Source organism: Callionymus lyra, chromosome 19 (assembly GCF_982586985.1).
Source record: "Callionymus lyra chromosome 19, fCalLyr1.hap1.1, whole genome shotgun sequence".
Taxonomy (NCBI): Eukaryota; Metazoa; Chordata; class Actinopteri; order Syngnathiformes; family Callionymidae; genus Callionymus; species Callionymus lyra.
The window spans coordinates 11484396-11505633 of NC_141836.1; the positions used below are offsets into that span (position 1 = coordinate 11484396).

Sequence of the window (21238 nt, forward strand, 5' to 3'; positions counted from 1 at the left end):
CACTAAACGATTAGCAAACACGTTATAAAAGTTGACAATAAGAAGCCCAATGAACACAAATAAGATTCAAAACGTGAATATCATGAATAAATAAATAACAACACTCACCTTTACACCGACAAACAACCAAGAGCTTACATTTGTTCTTGACTTTCTAAATAAATGAGGTTTTACCAAAACAGTTTCCATGTGAGACAAGCTTCAAGAAAAGCACCATTGTTCGGCCATATTACCATTTATGAAGAAGGAGGGAAGAAGAAAAAAGATGTATTTACTTTCACCAAAACAAATTTTACTTACAAGCCTTTGAAATAAACGTAATGTCTTATTTATAAACTTTAAAAAATGTATATAAATCAGAAAATCACAGTTTCTGGTTCGCAAAATGAATAAAGAAAACGACTTTAATAAAAACATGAATCAGCTCAGTATTTCACGTTTTTATTGAATCTAATCTTATAAATATACTTTTACACAAAGTAAACAATCTATACATTTTCTCCATCAAACATTTAAACATTGTTTTATGTTATTTAAAAATAAATTGACAAGAATAAAGTGCTTGTATCTCAGCCATCAAAAGTGCTGTGTCGTCTAACTTAAAGATCAGAATTGTACTTTTTAATTCTGAATTAGGGACAAATGATGATAAAACTAAGACTTTTAAAGTCGTGATCTAGGCGTAGAAGGTCGCATTTGAAATATAATTAAACATATCATTTAATTCAGTCATGTCTAAAAAGATAATTTGGTAAACACAAATTTGAACAGTAACAGCTCTGCTAAAATAATACAAATTACCCACACTAAATAGTTTTTTAAGCTTTTACACATGCAGGAAATGGGTGCAAAAAAAATGCAATAAATTAAAATGAACAACAGTGAGGTATGATCCAAATAAATGTAATCCAGCAGAATTATGATGGGCACCTTTAAAACGTGTGAGGGGATAAACTGACGTAGTCCTCCTTTTTTATCCTTCTAATCTCAACCTCAACATTGAGAATTATTTTCCACCATTGGTGTCATCTGATGAAAGCTCCTTTCTGACCATCATCTCTTGATGGAAGTTGATTTGGGTCCTCGGCAAATGGAAGAGCTGGGAAGGAAAGCAAAACAGATTTTTTAGTGTGTTTATACATGCATTAGTCATCAAATAAACCCAAGGTTACTGTTGTAACCGTTGTTCTACAAATGCCTGCAAGGCCCTCTTCCGGTTATAGCGATGGCTCACCACCAAGAAAATGCAACATTGTGTCAATGCTGAGGATCAAATACTGATTTAAGGTGGAGGGTGGGAAACTATTAGCGTTAACTAGTAGAGGGCAGAGCATGCATAAAGTAGAACCATCTCTACTCACGATTCTGAAACTGCTGTGCTGTGTATCTGGTCAGCAGGATCCCAAAACCTTCGATTAAAGCAAGCAGGATTCCACCCATCATGGCAGAGCCTACCATGGTCATTGGCCCACCTGGTGTGAAAAAAAAGACAATTTAAAGAATAATCTAGGTTGTCTGATTGAGTCCGGGACGTGTTTTTTTCTCTTACTACGCGCAGCTAGGATCGCTCCAGTCATAGCACCACTTGTTATGGAGTTCCAGGGATCCTCTTTACCCCTCAGACGCACCAAACCGCAGTCAATGGTTGAGAAAAGACCACCCCAAACCGCAAAACTACCTGCAAATACACTTGTCTTACTGCATCTGCACGCCTACAAAATCCTGTTCCATACCCTCACCTCCAATCTGTGGGGCTCGTATTCTAACTGCATTCACGCTTCCTTTTAATCTGTGTCCAACACCCTGGAAAAGATGAATTAATTAAAAAAAACGTTTTAATCATCAATTGGAAGGGAGAAATAATACAATTTAACTTACCGCAGGTGCATTTCGGAAGCCCTTCACCGCCTGAAAGACCCCTCCTCCGATCGTTCCCATAGTGAAGGCTCCCCCACAGTCGTCCACTATCCTCCATGGACTGTGGGATTAAAGAATACCTGAATTGACGCAATATTTGGCATTTTTCATTGAAGGTTTTTGCTATTTTAGTTTTAATCTTTAAATAATAAGTCAAATCAAACAATAAAACTATATATTTGTGAGATTGTTTTGTACATAATCACGGCCTATTTTGTTTATTTCTATGTCTTTTGTATTATTAAAGCTGCAATGTAATCATGATAATAATCAAACTCTGTCCTGAAACTTTTAAATATGTGTGTATTTGCCTCTTCCTGGATATCGGCATCGGTCAATAATAGGATTTTGTGTTTAATCGTGCGATCTTGAATACCTGCACTGTATTCCCGGTTCAACTGCGCTCGCGTTGTTTATTCAACAATACTGATGAACAAATGTCCTCGTTCATCAAGAATACCCACATTTCTGGATCGACCAAGTAAAAGCGCCACAAGTCTCTGACAACATTTTTCTGACAAAAGTTTTTACTTGACAAAACTCCCCTCGCGAAATATCTGAGGCGAGTTAAATATACGTTGGAATCCCTATAATAATATATCGTATACATTTATCAGTGAGTCAGACAAATATTTTTTAAATTAATAAATTGCCTTGTCGCTTGTAAACTGATTCACAATTAATTTTAACTACCACTAATCTCATAAATGTAATCAATGAAAATACACTGTAAGTGTGTTATATGCTTCTATTACTGTATATTTAACTTATGACGTGTCTGTTCAATCTGGGATATTCATTCGCTTATTCTATGAACATTTTAAAAGAAAAAAATCGAATTTAACGTTAATTATTTGATTAAAAGTTAACATAATTATTAGACAATCTTTTTTAGATAAGCTTCCTAATGATACTATAATTTAATTTTATATTGGGTAAATATTAAGCAAGTTAAGACATTTTGAGAGTCATATTTTAAAAGGTCACACCTTGACTTAGTATCAAGGAGACTGACCAGAAATAAGTGCATTTAACCTGTTCTAATAATCTTTCTTAACATTGATCACAGAAAAATGATACTCATATCCCTGAGATCGTGTTTACAAGACCTGAACCTGATGGTCCTTCTTAGAAATCAACCATCATCATACCTAACTTTACATGTTTATGTGTCTGTTACCATACTTGGCTCAAAAACAACAACTATCTCATAATGTGTCAAGCGTACAAATATATCACATAAACAATATAAAAACAAATGTGATTTTAAGGTATAAACTAAAGGACACTAAAGAGACACAGGTAAACATTTACGCGTTAGGACATATTACTAATCTCACCAAGGTTCCCGAGCATACTCCTCCATCTTGGTTGTAGTCGTGACAAACAAATGACGTCATCGTGACCAACGGCGTCATCCCGCGTCTTGAATAGACAAAAACTTGACAAAAAAAGTTTTAAAAAACGTCTACCGTTCCTATATTAACCATGGTTATTTGGTGATTTTTAATATATATATTTTAATTCGCAACTGATACATGTGTTTGTGAATACACTACGTCATCAGTGGGCGACGCGTACGCCGCTTCTTCAAGTAGCACCTCTTTTTTCTCCTTATCGTTCGGCGGGTTTTTGATTAAGGTAATTGCATTTTTCATCTTTTAAATAAAAAATGTGAGTGATAGCGTTGTGTAGCATGAATCTGAGTTCAAGATGATATGGATAAAAGTGTATATTACGACTATTGAAGCGTTGCATTCGTGTTTACATTGACTGAGTTATACTGTGCATCTCTTGAAAACATGTGTTGATGTTTATGTAGAATATAGTTTTATAGGTAGAATATTAAGGTTTAATCTATCAATGTGAGATCAGAATCCTCATGGGTAAGGTAAAATTAATGTTTTAGTGTATTTTTTTCCATTCATTCCATGTCTGTTTTTCTGTTTTTTAGCATGCCTCTTCCAGCAGCCCTACTGGCCCGCCTGGCCAAAAGAGGGATTGTTAAACCATCAGATCAAGGTGTAAAACATTTTTAATTATCTCCTCATGTATCTACACTTTATAACCTATTCCTAACGTTTATACTGTTACATATTTAAAATCAGAGGCGGATGAGGAGATTATCGCAGAAGACTACGATGATAACAACGTGGATTATGAAGCGACGAGGCTCGAGTGTCTTCCTCCGAACTGGTACAAAGTCTTTGACCCAACTTGGTACGTACACTTCCACCATGTTTAATTGTACTGTCTAATTATAATTTGATGTAAACGTATTCAGTTTGCTGATGGTAATTATTTTGCATTTCCCCCCCAGTGGTCTACCTTACTACTGGAATGTTGAAACAGATTTGGTGGCCTGGCTCTCCCCACATGACCCGTCTGTCCAGATAACAAAAGCTGCCAAAAAACCGAGAGGTAGGAAACTTAGTGTGTGCGTTGTTTTCACAAACTGTAACGCAATTGTTTCAACTATATTTGCAGCTGAAGCTGGGGAGGAGAAGACGGAGCGTCAGCCTGAGAAGCCGGACAAAGAGCGCGACAGAGATCGCGATCGTGAGAGGGATAGAGACAGGGAACGTGACGATGGGAGGGATAGAGATAGAAGAAAACGGAGAGAGGACACGGCTCCGTACCACAAAAGCAAAAGAGGTAACGATAAGTCCAGTCTTTAAAAAAAAAAAATATCTAAATGTGTCGCTCAGATATTTCCTTAACTATATATTTTTTTTAATTCAGGAAAAGAGAAGGATGAAATGGACCCGATGGATCCAAGCGCTTACTCGGATGCACCAAAGTATTTAATTGTTGTTGTTTTTTTTTTGTTATCATAAAGCTTTTTATAACACACTTTATTTTAGGGGTTCGTGGTCGACTGGTCTCCCGAAACGAAATGAAGCAAAGACCGGAGCCGATACGACGGCAGCAGGTCCTCTGTTCCAGCAGCGACCGTACCCGAGTCCAGGAGCTGTACTTCGAGCCAACGCCGCCAACCATCCCCCGCCGGAGTGACTCGTCCCATGAGCAACACTTTTTTTCTTATCGATGTTTTACTGTTAAGGCTGATGATCATTTTGCTTTTTACGCCGATTTGTAAATACGCGAAAATACTCGTTACTAGGATTTCATTAAAAGTACTGAATTTGAGGTTGTGAAAGAGTTTTGATTCTTTAAATTCACAAGGTGGAGCTTTAGCTTACAGTGATGTTTATTGAACACTTTCTAAAATAATCAATTATAGAAAAAAGAAAATGTTGACAAGCTTTTATTACAAAGTACTTTTAAATCTATACATAGACATAGCTGGGTTTCTCCTCATTGAATCCAATGATTGGCACAGGTATTAAATACACACGATATAAACCTTAGTTTCGACCGAGACCAATACTACTGCAGTACTTCGCCTTAATAGATGTTGATTCCTAAACATGATGTGTATTTTTTGGAGCGGTACAAAACAACATTTAGTGTCGGAGGAAATCGAAACCAGCATAATAACGACAAAAGTCTCAATGTTCTGTTGCACCAACATAGTGGCAAATGCAGTCATAGTCCAATGTGAACACTTTATCCTCCTGTCGGTCCAGTTGCACCATCGCTTTGCATCGGCTCTTGTCCCGCTGAAGGATGCGACCCACCTGCGCACAAACACCCGTCAACTCACCAGCTTCAGACTTATACCGGGATTAAAAAACTTTAACTCACCTGCCGTCTGTGCTCACCAAGTACCACCATTATAAGATCATTATCGCTTTTGGGAACGATGGTTTCCAACATGTCCTGCGTTACATCTGCCACATGGAAAAAAATAATAATGGTCAAAAGGTTTCAGTAATTCGTTGAGAGGTAAAGACATATTTTATTCACCATCTACAAGTCGTCCCTCCTCTGTTCGACAACTGCACGTATCCGGTGTCAAAACGTCCTCCACTCGCATCTGAAGGTTCAATAAATGTGTTACAGTTTGAATAATTTTCCTTTATAACTCAGGTTAGGAAAGATTATTAGTACCTTAGAGTTGTAGTACATTCCTCCTTTGAAGGATTTGTCGATGAATCGGACTTTAAGGTCTCTCTGGAGCCAAGAAGGAGCTGCTGGGGTTTTCCTCGCCTCCTTTTCAGGTGGTTTATCTCTGAAAGTCAAAAGAAAATAAAGTTTTTTAATTAGTCTTTTGATTTAATCGGCATGTTTGGGCCTGACAGATGGATAAAAAATAAATACCTGTCTTTCCTTGAATCTTTGTGTTTCCTCTTCCTCTCGTCACTCCGACTATCTCTTTCTGAACTTTTAACGTCGTCTGATCTACCCTTTTCCTCCCGTCTGTGCCGCTCCTTCTCTTTATCCCGTTCTTCCTTTTCTTTATGAGCTTTACCGAGTCGACCTGGAAAGTATGCGAAAAACAAATATTAAAGTTTCGTTGACACATCGCTGTTTATTCCACATTTGATTTTTCCTTAATAGATGGAAAAGAAATTTCCAGAAATTGTTACATATATGTTATAAAAAATCCTAAACTCCCAAATTTTTTTTTGATGCATCCATTTGCCGGAGCCTCCAAAAATCTCTAAATTATGGGAGTACAACCTTTTTATGCACCTTTTATCAGTTTAATATTTGCATTATGTTTGTGCACATACCTTTAGAAGAAAGCAGTTAAATAAAATCATACGTTTGTTTTTTCGCTCATTTTGAGGTTTCTTTTCCGAGTAGACTTTACTAAAATGAGCATCTTGAAGTGTCAAGAGTCACAGGCCAATGTTACTCCTGAGGAAATACCGTATTTTTTCAAAACAAAACAACCTTCAGACAGTTATAATTATATATATATATTTTTCTTTTTGCCTTGCGGTCGGTAACGGCCCCTGGACCAGTGGTTTACAGCACAAAAACAATTTATACGTCATTTGTAAAAAAGAAAAAAATCATTCATGTCATAAGTAATGATCTTTTGTCACTTACTCAGGTCTTTGCTGTTTCTTTCATATTCCTTACGCCCGACCATTTTAACAGCATACTGGCTGATGGTTACAGTCTGGCCGCCAATAGCCAGCTTCACTACGACCCGTGCGTTGTCTGGGTCGACACCTTCGATCTGCAACACAAGTGTGGTTAAAAATAAATGAAATACATTTCTCTTCGAGGATCACACTCGGGTATGTCGGCTTCACCTTGCCATACAGTCGCTTATGTGCCCCCGACTCCACCAGCACGCATCCCCCCGGGCCCATTGCCAGCTCATCGTCCTTGCTTGGCTCCTCGCCAGGTTTGGGGGGGCGTCGCCGTTTGTCGGGCATCAGGTCCTTGATTGCGGAACAATCTGCACCGAGACCTAAACCTTTTGGGCGGAGCTGACATTCTATCGGCTTCACGTCTCTGAAGAAGATGGAAAACAATTTCATTCCAGCAACTGTTTAATTTAGTCAAAGCATTCCAGCAGACAGTTCAGTGAATAATGATCAAATCATTTAAGAAGTGGACCAACTATTCAATCTACATATTTCACATGATGGATTTCACAATGGAAACTGCATTACATTTAAATTGTTATTTAAATAACACAATATTTAAAATTAATCTAATGATTGTGCTGTAAAAACGGTCCTGGTTATCCAGAGAAAACAGTAAAATGTTTTATTTTCAGTCGCTTTAAATTTCAATTTGTTTTTATTTTGGGTCAACACATCGAGGTAAAAGTATTTTTTGGGGTGTCAATCTGCACAGTACACAACTTACTGTTTAAATGTTCGCCCGATTCCTTCAGCTTTGCTCCATCCCATCCCCTTCAGCATGGCCAGTCCATATGCTTTGATCGGAATGCTCTCATAATCTGCTTCTGTTGACTGATAAACACACAGTTTTTAAGAGATACGATCAAATGAAAATCAGGTTTCTTATGCATCACATCATGAAAAAAAAAGAAAAAAGCTTATGTCAGCTTTCCAGAGAAAACGTGCAAGTGTGTGACGTTGGTCTTACTCAGCCATTTGACTCTAGGCTGTCAGACCGAATAGACTAAAAGTCACCGGGCAGCTCCTCCCTCACCGACTGTCATGTCCACAGAGAGATAATACGGAGTGACAGTGACGCTGCATCAGGCTTCAGATGAAATGCAATGAACAAGATTGTGTTTTTTTTGGTTTGTCAGTGGGGAGGATTTTGACAACCTCTTTCTGACCAAGCAATCTTCAGCCATATATATATATATATATATATATATATATATATAAAAACACACACACACAAATCTAGCTACAGGCATTTTTTGGCCAAAACACATTTCCAATTGTATCTGCATTTAAATAATATTAATAAGTAAAAATCTTGTGAAACTAATACAGACGTATACAATTAAAATAATAACTAAATTTATAATATATAATAAATACATTTAAGGTATAGGTATACATTTCAGTAATTTTCTAATCGCACTCATGTCGACTAAGGGTTGGGATAGTTGTTGTTAGTAATCCATGTATTTTTCGAGTTACAGGAAGAAATGCAGGTCCATATGACGATCGCAAACAGAGATAATTTTCTTTGTTCTCCTCTTCCTAAACAACACACTTAAAAACATCCAAAGACCTCCAGCAAGTTCGCATGTAACGTCCATCTTTAGATGAAGCATAAGAGTAATTGTAAAAAAATATATAACAAGTCTATATTGTAAGCTAAATAAAATAAACTTAATGCATAAACTTTTTTATTTTTTTTCCAAACAATTTCTCATGTCTGGGCTACATTACAGGAGTATTTTGAAGTTTTTAAGTGTCTTTTTGGACGAAGAAAAATGAGCTCCGGTGGTGATCGTGATAAGCACATACTTTTAAAGTGAGACACTAACTTCAAAAAGACAAAGATGACTCTAAAAATAATCTTTTAATCTACATGAGAGTGAGTAGAAATGTGTGAAACTATCACTTTAAGATGCATAGAAAAAATCGAATGTGTTTTCCCACTTTGTATACTTGTATATGATGTTTACATTAAGTATTGGTTGTGAAGATTTATGTTAAGCAAGCGAGTGTAAGAAATGTATTTTGCATTACAAGCTTAAACCCCAAATATAATAATAAGTAAAACCGATTCTTGGATTCAAATGATTTACTCACCGATTCAGGTCGCAAGTCCACTTTGATATGATCTCCATCCTCAAATCCGTCAGGTACTTTGTTCTGCATCAACAGCGGGATCGAGAGGTTCAGGGGCATTTCTGACTGTGGACCATTCTCCCACAAGTCAAGCTGCCTCCTTGAATCTATAAAAAGCAATACAACCATCAGATATAGATATGGACCTTTTGAAAAAAAATCTGAAGACACTTCAATTAAGTTTCCATGTTTTTCAGGATGTTCACTCACCTTCAATGAGCTCTTTGACAGCTTGACTTTCCATAGATTCTTTATTATCCTGTTTGTTAACTTTTTCTTCTCCATTTTGCTCACTTTGGTCAGATTTGTGCCAACGATTCTTGTTTATGAGAGGAATGATGAGCTCCTTTGACTGTTCAGACGGTATTACACTGTACAGAAAATAAATCACAGATTATTACAGTAAACAGTTTCGAACCATTAAATACCAAAATTAAATCTCTACATATATAACGTTTACTGTTTCTATTTGATGCTAATGCAATGTGGATGAACGTAGCCAACACGCTAGTTAGCATTAGCAATAAACGTACCTCTGAAATGTTTTTCCTTTTATTCCAGTTAAAAGATCTTTTACGTCGTTTTCGCTCTCAGGTTGACCGTTTGCGCCTTTGAATTTGCTGATCTTCTTGGTAAAACCGAAAGAAACGGCACTTTGTTTTTGTTCATCGTGTTCCTCAGACGCGAAATCCATCTCTCTTCCGTTCGACGCCATTACTGTTTAGAAAACCACCAGACGCTTTTGCGAAATGAACTATGGTTGTTGTAGTTTTTCCCCCCTTCCGGGGGCATCGGTGTCGCTGTGGCCATGTGAAAAAACGACAACTCCCAGAAGTCATAGTTTTTTAAAGGTATAGTCACGTTAACAACACTTTCAGTTAATTAATGGGGCTTTGTCATGTAAAAGAGAAATATAAACTTTAAAATAGTGTTTATGATCGCGACGCTTTACCAAATTAAACCAATATCAACCAACAAATAATTTAAAACAAGGAGAAAATAAATGCTACAGTGAAGTTTATTTATTTTTAAATGTTTTAATGTAGCTGTAATAACACTAATAATTATTATGTTTTTGTTAAACATTTTTTTTATCTATATAAGCGACTAAATAATTAAGATTGCTTTTATTAAGTTTGAATTATCAATCGGAAAACGTATCACTATTTACTGTTTTCATGCCCTGGTCCGGGTGTCAGGTGTTGATGCAGGTGAGACAAACTAAGGGCGGTACTTTTTTTCTTACTCTTTTCCTCCCTCCCCTGCCTCGACTTCACTTTATCTTCTACTACTTCCTTCCCACGGGCGTTACTCGTCATACCCACCGAGTTAACCCTCGTTTTAAAACAAATCTCTCGACTAAATGGATGTATCTATTACCACTAGGCGGTGGTTGTTTCGGGCTTGAACGCACCACGTGCTTTCCATCGATACTTGTTATTGGAATCGTTTTTTAAAAAAAGCTCAAACATAAACTGTAACCACCTGCGGAGGAAAAGCTGGACAACTATGAAGGTATGACTTTATTTTTTAAAAGAAAAATAAATTGTGAGACCGAGTGAAAACCGTGATTCTTTTTTTTTATATAGTAGGTTATTTGCACTTTAATGTGGGTGTGTATCCGTGTGCGTGTGTGTCTCTCTCCTCCTCCCTCTCTCTCCTCAGCACCACAGCTCTCAGAGCATCACTAGTGTCCAAATATCTGATCCGCCGTGCACGTCCTCCGACTTTCTCTGGGATACTGCGTTGCCAACTATCATGAACAATCCACTTTAATCTCGCTTTTTATTTTATTTATTAATTTATTTTTTGCTCGGCAGTTCTCGGAACCACTCGTGTTTATGTCTGTAGTGAAGCGTTAACTGACACACCGGGTCAATGTATATAGACGCGTTCAAACGGATTCTCTTTGAAAGGCTCAACTGCTTGAAGAGAATGTGTGTGTGTCAGCGCCAGGGCAGGTCAGTATTTATCCTGAAAACACGAGAAATCTGAGGATCTGTGGTGTGTAATCCCGCGAGTGTGTGAGCGTGCGGGTGGGTGTGTGTGTCAACCGTGTAAACATGTGTGCATGTCAACTAGTCTTGGCCAGAGTTGAACATTTTGCAGATTTTTCTTTAAGGATAAAAAAAAAAAAGTTTCTATTTCTCCACATCAACTGTTCCAATGATTGCTTTTTCGCAACTTCAACTGCCTCTGGCTGCGTTTTCTCAATTGGAATCGACTTGAAAAACTGTGCCCAGGTGTGAGTGTTTGTGCCCCCAGAGGGGTGTGTTTGTTTGTTCAGGGTGTGTCTCTGCTCAATACATTGTGTGCTTGTTTTAAGAATGATGGATGTGTGTGACCCTGGCGGTCGGTGTGTGTGTGCATATTGCCATGGACAGTCAAGGTGACACTGTTTATGATGATGAATCTTTAATTTGTTGCAGGTTTGTACATGATGAACGACATGTTTTTTTTTTTTAATTTAGTGATTCTCTGGACATGCAAACACTTTTTGTCACGGCTATAACTAGCCAGGAGGAGGTAGCGAGGTGTTCTTCTTCTACCCACTAATGCTCGTCTTCTGGGAGTTGTTGATTGTTTAATTATGTGCTTCCCAGTGTCCTTGGGCTCGTCTGCATATTCATGCCGCCGCTCTCCGAGGTGAGAGGCGCCCGCACACATGTGTGCGAAGGTAGTTTATCCTTGACAGGGCAGGGCTTGTGCAGGCACACTCTCTCCCCATCTGTGGTCCAAACCTTTTGCTCCCAGCCACTGCATTTAGATTCCGCAGTTGCTCTCCCGCTTCTATTCTTAGTTTCCTCGTCTCAACAGTTGAAGTCTGAGATGAAAAATCTCGCCCTCCTCCTTCGTCACCGAGCAGACGAGCCGTGGTTAAGTAGTTAGACTCCGACGAAGGATGAGGGATCAATGGGATCGATGGTTGTGTTTGGAGTTACAATTTACACGCAGCCATTTTTTTTTTCTTTTTTAAATGCCACGAAGGCGATGAATCCGTGTATCCTTGACTCGCATCTGAGTTGGACAACTCGGATCGATATCAGGTGGTGAGACAGGCAGCAGGAGCAGCCGAGGGTCACCTTCACTCATCCCTACTGAATCAGCACTATCTCTCTCACACACACAAACACACACACACACACACTTGAAGCCCTGCTTAAGTTACCAAAGTGCGACCTCACTCATTCCAATGAGCTGACCCTCCCCCCTTTCATTTCCGGATGAATTATTCATTTTATTGTATTTATTGTCGCCGCTCGCTCTTCATTTGAAAGGTTAACACACACCTTCTCTGATGATCACATCATCTCCATTTCATTTTCAGGAGATGTGGCAGGAGAAGGTTGCTCTAGTGACACCTGCTGTACGACTGAGCTCCGTGCTATTTGTCGTGTTTCAAATGCTAAAAAAGGAATCGAAATATATGCCATATTTTCTAGACCATACGGAGCCTGGCAGAGTAATACGACAAGGTCTTCCAGGGTAATACTACGAAGCCTCACAGAGTAATAATAAGGACCCTATCAGTGGAATACTACGGAACTTCTCCAAGTGATACTACAGAGTCTTGCAGACTAATACTACAGAGCCTAGCAGAGTAATACTACGAAGTCTAGCGGGGTAATTCTAAGAAGCGTAGCAGGGTAATACTAATAAGCCTAGCAGAATAATACTACAAAGCCTAGCAGGGTAATACCAAGAAGCAAAACAGAGTAATACTAAGAAGCATAGTAGGGTAATACGAAGAAGCCTAGCAGAGTAATACTACGAAGCATAGCAGGCTAATACTAAGAAGCCTTGCAGAGTAATACTACAAAGCCTTGCAGAGTAATATTACGAAGTCTAGCAGGCTAATACTAAGAAGCCTTGCAGATTAATACTACAAAGCCTTGCAGAGTAATACTATGAAGTCTAGCAGGGTAATACTAAGAAGCATAGCAGGGTAATACTAAGAAGCCTTGCAGAGTAATACTACAAAGCCTTGCAGAGTAATACTACGAAGTCTAGCAGGGCAATACTAAGAAGCCTTGCAGAGTAATACTACAAAGCCTTGCAGAGTAATACTACGAAGTCTAGCAGGGTAATACTAAGAAGCATAGCATGGTAATACTAAGAAGCCTTGCAGAGTAATACTACAAAGCCTTCCAGAGTAATACTACGAAGTCTAGCGGGGTAATACTAAGAAGCGTAGCAGGGTAATACTAATAAGCCTAGAAGAATAATACTACAAAGCCTAGCAGGGTAATACCAAGAAGCATAAAAGGGTAATACTAAGAAACATAGTAGGGTAATACTAAGAAGCCTAGCAGAGTAATACTATGAAGCCTAGCAGGGTAATACTAAGAAGCCTTGCAGGGTAATACTAAGAAGCCTAGCAGGGTAATACTAATAAGCCTAGCAGAATAATACTACAAAGCCTAGCAGGGTAAAAACAAGAAGCCTTGCAGAGTAACACTACAGAGCCTTCCAGACTAATACTACAGAGCCTCGCTGAGAAATACTACGGAGCCTTGTGAGGTAATACTATGGAGCCTTGAGGTAAAAGTAGTACAAAGTCTCCCGGAGTAATGCTACAGAGCTTACTAAAATTGGTCTCAAACATTTTGATAGATTTTATATTTCTGTGAACCACATTAAACTGGTTCAGTAAGTCAGTAAGAACAACCAGAATCAATACATAAGGCATAGCGGCTTGTAAGGCAAACTATCATTTTACATCTGAGAATAGATTCAAATGGAAATGATTCTTGTTAGATTGCGGACGCATGTTGTTACGCAGGTATTCGTCACAAGCAGAGATACGACGAAAACAAGGCTGACTAATTGCCCCCCCCCTTCCTAGTCTTGATCCTGATCGGAAAGACACTTTTTAACTGGAGGCAGAATCTTAAATACTCCCTTATTTACACCTCTCACATACCGTTTGACTCACTACAGCATGAAGAAACGAAGGATGGTTGATTGGAAGTGAAGAAGCTTGTTTTATGTTTTGAATGTTGGGGCGGGTGAGGGCATGTGTAATGTGTTCTCCAGCCTTCAACGTTTAATCTTTTATTTTTAAAGCTGCTAGTGCTGTCTATTTTGTGTTCGCCACTGGTGTGCCCTAGATTCAAAAGTGACTGAGCGTCAGGCAGCTTTAGTGCGCGTCGTGTTGTTGGATGTAAATGATTTTTGGATGGAGAGGTCGGGCCACAGATGCCAGGTGAGAGAACGCCACGGATTCTCTCCGACGCTGCTCTCACGTGTCCGTCGGCTGTTTGATATCTCAGGCCGTCAGAGAACTTATAACTCTATCATGTGCATTAAAGAAACATTTTTGCTGCGCTCGGCGATTTAAAAGTTACTCACAAATCATGAGAACATCTCATTGTTCTGCAACTCTAAGTGTTTCGCAGGAAAGCTATTAATAGAACGTACTTTGGTGAATGTTGCATGATGGGAAACGTCAACACTTAACCCAGGAAACCAAAACTTTACTTTAAAATATTTGTTTTGCGCTAATTCAATATTCCCTTCTTTTTTTCAGATTATGTAATGTTGTTTTTGATTTCTTTATTTTTGTATCATTTATTATCATTAATTTCAATGTTTACTCACACCAGGTCCAAACAAAACACGATGATGACGAAAGATAACGTAAAAAATAAATATATAACTATAATTAAAGAACTATATAACACAACAACAACTGAACAATTCCACTGAACACACAAAGCAACACAAATATTACAAGTTCCTGTACCTTTCCCCGAGTTAATCATCTTCCTCTTGACCTATGTTCTTTAACTTTGCACCTTTACTTCCTCTGATCTATGTACTTTATATTTGCACTTGTCCTTCCTTTTAACTATGCACTTTATATTTGCACTTTTAGTTCCTTTGAACTATGCATTTTATATTTGCACTTTTAGTTCCTTTGAACTATGCTCTTTATATTTGCACTTTTACTTCCTTTGAATTATGCTCTTTATATTTGCACTTTCACTTCCCTTGATCTATGTACTTTATATTTGCACTTTTATTTCCTTTGATCTATATACTTTATATTTGCACTTTTCCTTCCTTTGAACTATGCACTTTTACTTCCTTTGAATTATGCTCTTTATATTTGCACTTTCACTTCCCTTGATCTACAGTATGTACTTTATTTTTGCACTTTTACTTCCTTTGAATTATGCTCTTTATATTTGCACTTTTACTTCCTTTGATATATGCTCTTTATACCTGCAATTTGTTACCTCTTTGCACTTTGTTCTTTTTATTTCAGAGGGATTAATAAAGTCTATCAATCTTAAAGACACTTATCTTAGATAGTTTGTAACTCAGGGGATGATTTATTTATTTTCTTTATACACGTATTATACTTTAATTTTTTTTTTAATGTATAGTTTACTATCAAGTGCGCACATAAATTACATAAATACTGAGAAAATAATTATAATAAAAAAAAAAGTGTAGATTGTGTTGCATTGAAACACATTCTTTTTATCTCTAATCTTTCTCTTGAAATGAACAACATTTGTCAAGCTAAACTTAAACAGGGAAATAACAAAAACATTTACGAAGAGTTTATTTTAAAGTGTGACTGACGTTCTAATAAAGTTCTGTTTAACTGATTATCCAGTTGAACGGTCAATGAGTTGACTACTGGAAGAAGAAAAAAAGATCCAATTTGGATAATCCACAGCTTCCAATTAACCTTCATGCACTTTTCAGACTGCGAGGGAAAACTGGAATACGAAGATAAAAAATGGACGTAGAGCGCCTCCAAGTAATATTTGAAACTGTTTAACACTGATGCATATTCATAAGAAACGCTTGAGTGACAGATCAACGAGGTCATCGTTTTAAAGGTCTTTTTTTTCTTCACCTTGAATGGACCACCCTTCGTATATTATTGATACGAAAGACGGCGACATGATTACGCTCACTGGAGACAGAAGTGGTCTGTTGCTCCGCGGGCGCCTTCAGAACGATAAACAAATGTGTTGCTCATGGATGCTGGTCACATCCCAGCCAATAGAGTTTGCAGCCGCTCCATCAATATTCAATAGACACGTGGAGAATAGAGAATAATAGAGTCCCCGCCTGTGGCCACAAAAACAAATAAGCTTATATGAATTCATGGAATAATTGGGATTTATTTTATTCCTGCAGATTATTATCTGGAGCGGAAATAGTTTGTGAGCCGATGCCAAAGGAAAATGCCGTTTGCTGATTGGTCCTTAGATCAGCGAGATGTTATCAGACAAACAAAGGCTTTGGGAAGTTAACCATGTTTGCACAAGTTCCTAGAACCGGGGTTGTGGTCAAAGCCGATTACGTTAGAGAGTGATGCCGAGAGACGGCTTTGACGGAGGCGAGGGTCGCCGTGGAGACGGACATCCGGACCCCCGGCCCGGGGGGTCACGACGGGAGCCGGCGGGGCCTTCGTTCACCTATTGATCCAGATGAACATGAGGATTAGAAATGTGGGATAAATTTAATTATTGGATTAAATCGACAGCCTCTTAGTGTCGACATGTGGTCGACAGTTAAACAAACACAGATGAATCTGTCTCATGTCGGATGGATTTGTACACACAAGTACACACATGAACACACATACACACGTACACCTTGTATACATATACAGTATAAACACACATACACACTTGTACAGGTACACACACTAGTACACACATGTGCACACTCTTGTATACACATGTACACACACGTATAAACTTGTACACACGTATGTTCACACATATATGCATTTGTACATAAATGTACACACACATAATCACTTGTAGACACATTAACAGACACATACACACATAAACACATGTAGAAACATTTTTACACAAACCTTAACACTTGTACACACACGTACGCAAACATAAACTCTTGTACACACATTTTAAACTTTTCAATTCATCCTCAATGGATGTTTCTGTCTGAACCTAGTACACACATGTACACACATGTACACCTTGTACACACATACAGTATACGCACATACACACTAGTACACACATGTTCACACAAGTAAACACTTGTACACACACTAGTACACATGTACACACAAGTAAACACTTGTACACACACTAGTACACACATAAACACTTGTACACACACTAGTACACACATGTTCACACAAGTAAACACTTGTACACACACTAGTACACACATGTTCACACAAGTAAACACTTGCACACACACTAGTACACACATGTTCACACAAGTAAACACTTGCACACACACTAGTACACACATACACACACACATAAACGCTTGTACACACACTAGTACACACATGTTCACACAAGTAAACACTTGTACACACACTAGTACACACGTACACACAAGTAAACACTTGTACACACACTAGTACACACATACACACAAGTAAACACTTGTACACACACTAGTACACACATACACACACACATAAACACTTGTACACACACTAGTACACACATGTTCACACAAGTAAACACTTGTACATACAAACTAGTACACACATGTTCACACAAGTAAACACTTGCACACACACTAGTACACACATACACACACACATAAACACTTGTACACACACTAGTACACACATGTTCACACAAGTAAACACTTGTACACACACTAGTACACACGTACACACAAGTAAACACTTGTACACACACTAGTACACACATACACACAAGTAAACACTTGTACACACACTAGTACACACATACACACACACATAAACACTTGTACACACACTAGTACACACATGTTCACACAAGTAAACACTTGTACATACAAACTAGTACACACATGTTCACACAAGTAAACACTTGCACACACACTAGTACACACATACACACACACATAAACACTTGTACACACACTAGTACACACACGTACACACAAGTAAACACTTGTACACACACTAGTACACACATACACACACACATAAACACTTTTACACACACTAGTACACACATACACACACACATAAACACTTGTACACACACTAGTACACACATACACACACACATAAACACTTGTACACACACTAGTACACACATGTACACACATACACACAAGTAAACATACACTCTTGTACACACATTTTAAACTTTTTAATTCATCCTCAGTTTGTATCAAACTGCCAATTATGAATGTTTCCGTCCGAACCTAGTAAACACATGAACACACATGTACACACATACAGTATACACACATACACACTTGTACACACGTGTAGAAACTTGTACCTGACATGAGTTTGATGTATATGATCTAAAGGTGCGCGTGAAAGACAAATAAAGACAAGAACTTCTTTAAGACGTGTTTTAAAGTTTTCTTCATAACTACAAAGATGTTTATATAATAAGACAAAGACTTGGACTGAAGATCGTGATCCAAACACTGGATCACGCATTAATTTACACCAGACATAAGAAAGTGTTGCAAAGTACTCGCACCTGTTACTGCTGCTGCAATGGTTTTAGCAGTGTGTCCGTGTGCGTCTGTGTCTGTGTCTGTGTCTGTGTGTGTGTGTGTGTGTGTGTGTGTGTGTGTGTGTGTGTGTGTGAGAGAGGATAAAGTTTCCTCGAACAAAGATGTCAGCTTGTTTTAAAGGTGAATTCTTAAGATCATGGCAGGAGATTGTGTGAGTCGTCTTGGCAACAGAAGATTCTTCACCGACTGATGTCGCCTCAGATTGTCTCTGAACATACAAACTGTCACTTTTCCACTCGTCTACACAACTTAAATCATCCTCTCGCCCAGTTTTTATCTCATATTTAGAAATACATTGAGATTTATATGCAAGAACACATTTGGAAAAATAAATTCATCTTTTTTCCCCTTTTGTTTGTGTGAGTCACATGTCAAGACAAATTATTATAAACAGATCCAAACAGGGATTTATACATACATTTACAAACTTGTACAAACATGTAAATACACCTAAACACCTGTTCACACTCTTGTACACACATGTACACACACGTAAACACCTGTTCACGTACATAAATACTTGTACACATGTTAACACTTTTGCACACACTTATTCACACATGTACACAATCGTACACACTTGTACACACAGGTAAACACTTTTGTACACGTTTGTTCACGCATGTACACACTTTCACATATATTTGTACAAGCATGTACACACACAAACACACTTTGTACGCACATTTGTTCACACAAGCATACGTAAACACTTATACACGCATGTACACAACTTTTGCAAAGATACACACTTGTACACACACGTACACTCATTTGAACACACATTTGCATACACACCTACACAATTGTACACACATTTTTACACGCATGTACACTTTTACACAACGATATGCACATACACACATGTACACTCACATGTACACAATTGTACACTATTTTGTACACACATGTACAATGATACACATGTATACACACGTATACACACGTACACGTACATGTACACACACACATTTGTAAATACACGTACACACATAAAGTACACAAATACAATAAAAACGATAATACAGCCTCAAAAACTCAAATATCTCATCCTATTGCGTTGAATAAGAGAAATTCTCAACACAATAATGCAACAAAAATCTAGTAAAACTTTAACTTGTTGCAACAAAATCACTGCATCAACTCGCATGGTTTCCAGTTTCGTTAAAAACACTTGAAGACTCTTGAAGAATCAACTCGATGAACTTTGAAAGATATTGACGGTCATTTGCAAGAAACATGTTCAAGTTAAGTGGAAGTTCCTCACTGGACACAATCTCTCTTGGAGACTTTTTAATTATTCACTCGTCCTCATTGATGTTTGGCCTCTGCGACGATGACCCCCTGTGTGGACCACGACTCCTCTTTTTGTCCTTGAGTCCTCATCATCGTGGTCGACTTTGAAGGATTAATCTTCCCCCGAAGCTCATCTGAAGCTGCGTTTCTTAAATAAACGAGAGACTCTGAACCTGAAATGCTTCCTTTTTCCTTGGAGGATTTTCAGCTCAGCTCCAGTTATTATGTTTGTTCATTAACAAGGTGTGATGAATAAAAAAAAGAAAAAAAAGGTGAAAACAAACACACATTACTCACACACACACACACACAACTCTGGGTGGCACAGATGTTTACCGGGCAGCGCCGGCCTTGAGCATATGCTTTCTTAACAGACAGGTCTAATGAAGAGGTAAAAAATGAGCTCTAAGAATAGCTCTCCGTGGCAGTTTTTTCGTCCAACACTGACGGATGGGCTCGGGGTTTGAAGTTACACTGGAAGGATCCGCGGCTGCGGAGGAAGTCGGTGAAACTAGAGATGTCTCGGTCAGCTCTTTGTCCTAAAGGTCAGATGGTTCTCCGTCGAACCTCGGACCTCGTTTTTGTGCCAATTAAAGCTCGTTCTTGATGGAGATGAAAATCCAACGGTTTTGTAACATGTCGATTTTCTCGCATCGTTAAACGTCTTCAATGTGATTTTTTTTTTCTCCCTTAAATTTGATGAATGCGTTCACGGAACATTGGCGAGCGTTGGGTTTAATCAGCAGTCGGTGACTCATGTTTTTCTTCTGCATCATGAATCCGTACCGAGAGAACGAGCCAAATGCTGATTAAATCCCGACATAAAACATCATGACGCTTGAAAGGAAAATGTTTTTTTTTGCTGCTTTTTAATGAATCAGTTCAGGTTACAAAAGACTCTCCTGTGTCTTTTTACATCCTCTCTCATTAATAAAGCAACACAAGTACCTGAAATTATATGTTTATTTTAGATCTTTATAAATAAACGACTGTTAAAATATATATATAATCAATTAAGGGAAATTATTATTTGCAAACATGGAATAAAATGTTCATCAATACATTTAGCATCATCACAGTCATTTATAATAGTAAGTAAGTAAGTAATGGTTATTGTTTTTAATTAACAAAATCTCTAACCCTAAATAAAAATACATTCTAAAATAGAAAAGTCTGTTTGAGCTTAAATTAAATATTGAAGATAAAGTGACATATTTAATAATAACAAATGATGGTTTCCTCCATTTATGGTTTAAATATTTATACTTGTAGTATGATTTAAACTTGTTTTTAAATTACAATTATTTTATTAATCCTAATCAAGAAGAAAGTTATATATACATTTCTAGTGTTTGAAACAACCCACTAGAAAACCTTTGTTTTAA

General features: G+C 37.9%; 4 protein-coding genes across 5 annotated transcripts in view; 2 read left to right on the top strand and 2 right to left on the bottom strand.

Moving 5' to 3' along the window:
* Nucleotides 1–425: 425 nt before the first annotated feature.
* Nucleotides 426–3300, bottom strand: LOC148059495 (mitochondrial import inner membrane translocase subunit Tim17-B-like). Its single transcript, XM_087781259.1, has 6 exons — nucleotides 3258–3300; nucleotides 1879–1978; nucleotides 1740–1803; nucleotides 1550–1678; nucleotides 1362–1472; nucleotides 426–1099 (listed from the first exon to the last, which is right to left on the bottom strand). The coding sequence occupies exons 1-6, from the start codon at nucleotides 3281–3283 to the stop codon at nucleotides 1026–1028; spliced, it is 504 nt and encodes a 167-aa protein (XP_087637385.1). The 5' UTR covers nucleotides 3284–3300; the 3' UTR covers nucleotides 426–1025.
* Nucleotides 3301–3487: 187 nt separating this feature from the next.
* Nucleotides 3488–5067, top strand: pqbp1 (polyglutamine binding protein 1). The gene is made up of 7 exons (XM_087781595.1): nucleotides 3488–3558; nucleotides 3872–3939; nucleotides 4026–4137; nucleotides 4238–4338; nucleotides 4405–4572; nucleotides 4660–4717; nucleotides 4782–5067. Exons 2-7 carry the CDS (start codon nucleotides 3873–3875, stop codon nucleotides 4930–4932), a joined length of 657 nt encoding a protein of 218 aa, XP_087637721.1. The 5' UTR covers nucleotides 3488–3558; nucleotide 3872; the 3' UTR covers nucleotides 4933–5067.
* Nucleotides 5068–5169: 102 nt separating this feature from the next.
* gpkow (G patch domain and KOW motifs) lies at nucleotides 5170–9783 on the bottom strand. Its single transcript, XM_087781231.1, has 11 exons — nucleotides 9602–9783; nucleotides 9279–9439; nucleotides 9030–9175; nucleotides 7654–7760; nucleotides 7089–7293; nucleotides 6880–7012; nucleotides 6142–6301; nucleotides 5932–6052; nucleotides 5788–5857; nucleotides 5626–5711; nucleotides 5170–5558 (listed from the first exon to the last, which is right to left on the bottom strand). The coding sequence occupies exons 1-11, from the start codon at nucleotides 9781–9783 to the stop codon at nucleotides 5430–5432; spliced, it is 1500 nt and encodes a 499-aa protein (XP_087637357.1). The 3' UTR covers nucleotides 5170–5429.
* Nucleotides 9784–10430: 647 nt separating this feature from the next.
* The window catches only part of magixb (MAGI family member, X-linked b), a 55623-nt gene continuing 44815 nt past the window's right edge, over nucleotides 10431–21238 (top strand). Inside the window, exon 1 of one of the 2 annotated variants that reach the window (XM_087780864.1) lies at nucleotides 10431–10583. Coding sequence is in view for 1 of the 2 variants with exons in the window: in XM_087780863.1 (XP_087636989.1) it covers nucleotides 10947–11029 (83 nt within the window). In the remaining variant the exon portion in view is untranslated. Of the gene's footprint in view, nucleotides 10584–10713; nucleotides 11030–21238 lie in introns of those variants that run through there. The other variant, XM_087780863.1, reaches the window with a different exon arrangement.